Source organism: Bactrocera latifrons, unplaced genomic scaffold, assembly GCF_001853355.1.
Source record: "Bactrocera latifrons isolate USDA-ARS-PBARC rearing strain unplaced genomic scaffold, ASM185335v1 scaffold_20, whole genome shotgun sequence".
Classification (NCBI taxonomy): domain Eukaryota; kingdom Metazoa; phylum Arthropoda; class Insecta; order Diptera; family Tephritidae; genus Bactrocera; species Bactrocera latifrons.
The window spans coordinates 1064478-1070657 of record NW_017535519.1 but is presented as its reverse complement, the minus strand read 5'-3'; the positions used below and the strand labels follow the sequence as shown (position 1 = coordinate 1070657).

At 35.9% G+C, this 6180-nt stretch overlaps 1 protein-coding gene across 1 annotated transcript; it reads left to right on the top strand.

Annotated features, from left to right (window-relative positions):
- The first annotated feature begins 4654 nt into the window (after nt 1-4654).
- On the top strand, nt 4655-5169 carry LOC108967980 (putative glycine-rich cell wall structural protein 1). The gene is made up of 2 exons (XM_018931692.1): nt 4655-4762; nt 4886-5169. Exons 1-2 carry the CDS (start codon nt 4708-4710, stop codon nt 5038-5040), a joined length of 210 nt encoding a protein of 69 aa, XP_018787237.1. The 5' UTR covers nt 4655-4707; the 3' UTR covers nt 5041-5169.
- Nucleotides 5170-6180: the final 1011 nt, after the last annotated feature.

The window sequence follows — 6180 nt, the reverse complement described above, 5'->3', positions numbered from 1 at the left end:
ATAATTTTTTGGAAAAGTGGGCGTGGCCCCGCCCCCTACTAAGTTTTTGTACATATCTCGGAAACTACTATAGCTATGTCAACCAAACTCTTTAGGGTCGTTTCCTTCAGGCATTTCCATATACAGTTCAAAAATGGAAGACATSGGATAATAACCACGCCCACCTCYYATACAAAGGTTATGTTGAAAATCACTAAAAGTGCGTTAACCGACTAACATAAAACGTCAGAAACACTAAATTTTACGAAAGAAATGTCAGAAGGAAGCTGCACGCATGTTTTTTTTTTTTGAAATTGAAAATGGACGTGGCGTCGCTCACTTATGGACCAAAAACCATATCCAAGGAAGTACTCAACCGATTTCAATGAAATTCGGTATATAATATTTTCTTAACACCCTGATAACATGCTCCAAATATGGTTCACAACCACGCTTGAAATCTCGATTATCACTTTATCATGCGAGAGTATAAAATGTTCGGTGACACCCGAACTTAGCCCTTCCTTACTTGTTTGAACTTAAAAACGGCTGTGCAGCGAGTAAATGCCTTCGAATTGGTTTATTTACATATCGAGCCATAAATTAAACAAGAAAAAACGTTAACTTCGGCTGTAACTATGTGTTCAGTTTGCATGGCAGCCATATGCTATAGTAAGTCGATCTGAAAACTTTCTGCGGAGATTACATTGTTGCCTTAAAAAATAATCTGCACCAAATTTCGTGAAGATACATTGTGAAAGCTTTCCATACAAGAAACTGATTCCGATCGTTCAGTTTGTATGGCTGCTATATGTTATAGTGGTCCGATATTGGCAGTTCCGACAAATGAGCAGCTTCTTGAAGAGAAAATGACGTTTACAAAATTTCAAATTTATTTTTAAAACTGAGGGGCTAGTTCGTATATATTCACACAGACGGGCAGACACACCAACGGTCATGGCTAAACCGACTCAGCTAAACATACTGATCATTTATATATATACTTTATAAGGTATCCGACGCTTTCGTCTGGGTGTTACAAACTTCGTGACAAACTTAATATACCCTGTTCAGGGTATATATATTTAAGTCTCTTGTTAGCATTGAAAGTAATTCCGAAAGTACAAATGACGTCGAATAAAGAACAACTCGCCTCTCAGCATAAATCAGCAACTAGCCATAATTCAGTAATTCCTAACTCGAATTGTTTATCGATTGTTTTCAAAAGGCGCCTATTCTCTTTTCAAACCTAGTAAGTAAAGGTCAACAACAGGATAGAGTATGCAAATTAATGAGTCGATTGAAGGTTGTGTGCTAAGGCGTCAACTGTGTCCAGAGAGTAGAGGGGCTATGGAATATTGGGGTTTCCTTAGCCGAGGAGAACCATGCATAATTCAATTTTCCAAACATACTTGTTTATAAGTTTCTTTTGACTCGTGAAAAGCTTATTTTTTGACTACTATTCTGACTCAAAAAATAACTGGTGCAAGTGGTATTATCTGTGCGGGTTTATGGACAATCAATTGCTGTAAAATTTGACTGTAAACTTACTAATATCGTAAAACTTTAAGGTATCGGTCGCTTATAATGGAGAAATGCTGACAGGGAGAGTCCTTATCCCATTTTTGATGAAAAAATGGAATTGCACGGAACTGAAATTCGTACAGGGATAGAAACTTAAGCCCAAATGTAAAAACAACATAAATTGTAACTTAGTGGAATAACTAACTAATTTGGCTAATATTGTGAATTCAGATATTAATTGTAATTTGCCAAGTGGTTCAGCTAATCCAAATTGTGGTAAATTGGTTTGTATTCTATGTATCTATGTATTGTTTCTAAACCAAATTTGGATGAAATAAAATGAAATTTAATATCACAGGGTACCTTAATAACACCTTCATCCTCATGACAGCCCCACTAATCTGGAATACCCACTTAAATCTGGCTATCACTAAATTAACCATAAGCAAATTGACTAAGCGTTTGTGCGTATATGGTACATACGTCATTTGGACCAAAGAAGCAGGAAAGTTTTGTGTCTATCCAATGCAAATATCGATAAATTACCACCTAATCCAAATTCATTAAATAAGTAACTATGTATAGTAAGTCTTTCTTATTGCTCAGATTATTTATTGTGTAAAATCAAGCATTATTGACATTTAATAAAAGGTGTATCCCGGAATATAAATGCGGTTATAATATGGCCTTCTTCTGTCTATTATTTCACGATTTGGAAAATGACCATCGAAGAAACCGCGTTCAGTACTCTCGTCGACCCTTAATATCACATCACTATATCCATTACGTGAGCCACATTGAGCCGAAACCAAGCTGAATATCATCAGACAACCGAGAAGAACCATTAGGAATACGGAGAAGGCTTTCATCTTACCGCTATATGATAAATTTCCAGGCGTGTGATTAGTATGCTTACTATGTATTTATTAAGGTAAAGCGTGTTGTTTTGGCTCCACGTCAGGTCCGACTATTCGCTATGCTGTAAGGTTGGCATTGAAGTTGTGCGGTTTTATACTCATCGATAAGTATTAGCTAGGTACTATATATGGACCAGTCCATCAATTCGCGACATGGTTTTGTACCCGTATTCCGATCAAAAAAAATATGAAAATTTTTTAACGACCTGAAAATTGAGTGAAAACAATTTTAAGTTATACAATTTTATGTAAAAAATCTCAACTTTCTGATAAAAATATTTTCAAAATTTCAAAAAAAAATTTTTTAATTCAAAGAAAAACATTTTATTCCAAATAAATTTTTTTTTGTGTTCTTCCATACACCTCCTTTTTTTCCTGACAAGTATAAGTAGCTTTAGGAGTTAATAGCCTGCGCCGTATAGAGACAACTTTGCATTTTTTTGCTGTTCATGGGTCAGAGTGCTATATTTTTGAACATTGATTCTTATGAATCGAAATGGAAAAGTCACTTTTGAAAAAAAATTGGCGGAAAAACCCCACAAAATTGTGTTTTTTTTTTGGATTTTGAAATCTTTTTTTGGATATTGAAAATATTTGTATCAGAAAGCTGAGAGTTTTTTTTTAGATAAAATTGTATAATTTAAAAATTTTTTGCACTCAATTTTTAGGTCGTTAAAAAATAAAAGATTGATGGAATGGTTCATATACCATACAAGGAAGCTGTTACCATTAGTTAGAGCGTTCAGAATGTTGTAAAGTGCCAGTAATTCGCACTGAGTATAGCAAATATGTGAAACTAAGGTTTTAATACGTGCTTGTATGCAGGTTTGCATTGTGGGGAACGAAATTTAAGATGGTATGCTTGTCGAAAAAATTATATATTTTTATTGAATTTATCTGCTTCTTATTGCATTTCTTTTTTGTTATTTTTCCAAGCTTTTTAAATTCTTGAACCCATTTAGAATTGAACTATGTACATATATTATTAGAAGGAAATCTTCGAAACAACTTCATCTTTTCAACAAGAACACTCAACTGGCATACTCACTTAAATCTGACCATTGCAACTGCCATAAGAGAGCTGGTGCAGATCGTGTAGATCGTATAAAATATACACTCGGTTCAGGTTTATCAAAGAAGCAAGAAAGGATTATATGAATCCCATAAATGTTAATGTCTTTTCCGCATGCTGTATAGCCTCTGTATAACCTACCTAATATCATTAAATATATACTAAGTCTTTTTTTTATTGCATAAACATTTAATTTATAAAATGGGAAAATATTTACATTATGTAATTTTTCGTATTCTTGCTTCGGTTCATTAAAATTTTAGTAGTAATTTGAACCACGTCCTCCGAATCCACCGCCACCGTTTCCAGGACGTCCTCCGAAAATGCCACCACCATTTCCACCGCGTTCGCGACTTTCCTCGCTGCTGCTGTCGCCGCCGCGTCCGCCACGTCCACCGCGTCCACCCCACTGAGCCGAAACCGGACTAAAAATCATTAGACAACCGAGCAGGACCATTAGAAATAAAGAGAAGGCTTTCATGTTGCTGCTATACAATGGGTCTCCAGGTGCAAGGTTAATATAATTACTATTTATGCAGTTAAAGCGTTTTGTTTGGCTGTGCGACAGGTGCGATTATTCGCTGTGTTGTAGGGTTGGCATTGGAGTTGGGTCTTTTATAGCAATCGGTTTGATCGATGTGTTGTACATTCAACTGCTGTCATAAGTATTTACAAGGAAACTATTACCATATAGTACTTAGACCGTTCGAGCTGTCGTAATGTGCGGGAATTACTCGCTGATTATAGTGAAGATGTTAATTTGATTTTATTAATACGTGCTTGTATGCAGGTTTTATGATAGAATTAATATGAACTTGATATGCTGGACGAGAATATTATTTAATTGATATTCTCTGGTTCTTATTTCAATCGATTTTGCGCCGCGTTTTGCTTTGAGTTCAAGCGAATCGCTTACAGTTAATTTTTTTTTTTTTGTGCTCAAGTCGGTTAAACCTGATGATAACACAACGAAGCCGGCAAAGTGAGGCAAAAACAACAATTGTAAAATACAACGCAATACAAGTGCAGCAGCTGTAGCTACAACAACAAAAACGTATGCACAAATTCGGATGTACGAAGTACGGTGGCAGCGCGAGGGCGCTAAACGTCAGCGATGGCGATCTTCCAGAGCACCATACATTATCGAAATTTCGGTATAAATAGCTGATGTTGAATGCAAGCTGAAATTATACGACAACACACTACAGTCGAGAAATGAGAATCTTCGCTTTCGTGAGCTTCTTGTTGGGCCTACTGGTGGCCGTAAGCGGTGAGTTGATTAAGTCGTGATTAGCTGTTTGATTATAATAGCGATTTAAACCGCAAATAATCACTGTGCAAAGTATTACAAACGAATTAATTTTAAATGATTCTTATCTCTATATAATTCTAGCCATGCCATATCCCATGCCTGAGCCCTTACCAGGCGGTGGCGGCGGCGGTGGTGGCGGTGGTGGCCTCTGTGGTGGAGGTGGTGGAGGCGGCGGCGGCGGAGGCGGTGGTGGAGGCGGTGGCGGTGGTGGCGGCGGCGGCGGCGGTGGCTGCTAAATGGAATCATACACACACATACTTGCACAACCTCCAAGCTGAAACTAAGTTTCGGCCGTGACTGTACGCACTCATTTCCTTACAAAAAATTACAATTCAATAAAAAAAAAAATTTTTGGAAAACTCAAATCACTTAAGGTGTTTTTATTTAATTAATAATTAGGAAAAGTGAGCAATAATCAACTAGTTTCAGAGGCGTACTTAGCCTGATACCGTTGCGAACATAGCATAGTTAGGTGTTAAGAATATCACGCTGTTACACGAAATGTTAAATACGGCTGTGGAAGCTTACTCAAAGTTCTATGCAGCTGCTTTTTCGTTACCAAATACAATAATGATCAGTAGATTTTACTTATAAAGAGGGAACCTAAATATTATTTCAGTCAAGGGCTGCCAATTCGACATCATTCCTCAAAGTAATTCAGATAATAAATTATCCTTGTGCAATAACATCAATCTATTTTATGATTTTCATGAAAATCAAACAAGAAAAAGCGATAACATCGCAAATACATAAGATTTCTTTCGATGCTATGCTACAGTAATCTAATTTGAAACGCACTATTGCTTAAGGCAAAAATCATTGAAAAAATTCGTGAATATATCTCCTCGAATGATAAAGCTTTCCATTCAAGAATTCGATTCCAGTCGTGCAGTTTGTATGACAGCTATATGCTTTTGTGGTCCGATATCGTGCAAAATTTCCCAAAAACTATTCGCGTGTATAGAGACAGATGGAGATAGCTAAATCGCCTCAGCTCAGTGTGATGATCATTTAGTATATGTATTTTTGTAGGGTCTCCGACATTTCCTTCTGCGTGATACAAACTTAGTGGGAAACTTTAATAAAAGATGATCCTTATTGATACTGTAAGAAGGTTAAAGGTATTTAAACATGGATTAAATAATTTAAAATCCTGTATCTAGAATAAATTAGAACTGTTCACATAGTATTACACCTTGATAAATATACTTGGTGTCTTCGGGGGTGGTCATTGCATATTCGTTTTTGGTTAAAATGAAAAAAATTAATTTCTCCTTTTACTGTTAACTTTACATCGTTTTTTATTTTATTTTTTTTTTTTTGTAATATATTACCATATAAATTAATGTAAAGCTCACAACATACATCCATAATTA

What these genes read in the sequence shown, in the direction of transcription:
- LOC108967980 (XM_018931692.1), top strand. Translation starts at nt 4,708, where the DNA reads ATGAGAATCTTCGCTTTCGTGAGCTTCTTGTTGGGCCTACTGGTGGCC. An exon ending in CCTACTGGTGGCCGTAAGCG is followed by an intron (nt 4,763 to 4,885) that starts GTGAGTTGATTA and finishes ATATAATTCTAG; the next exon opens with CCATGCCATATCCCATGCCT.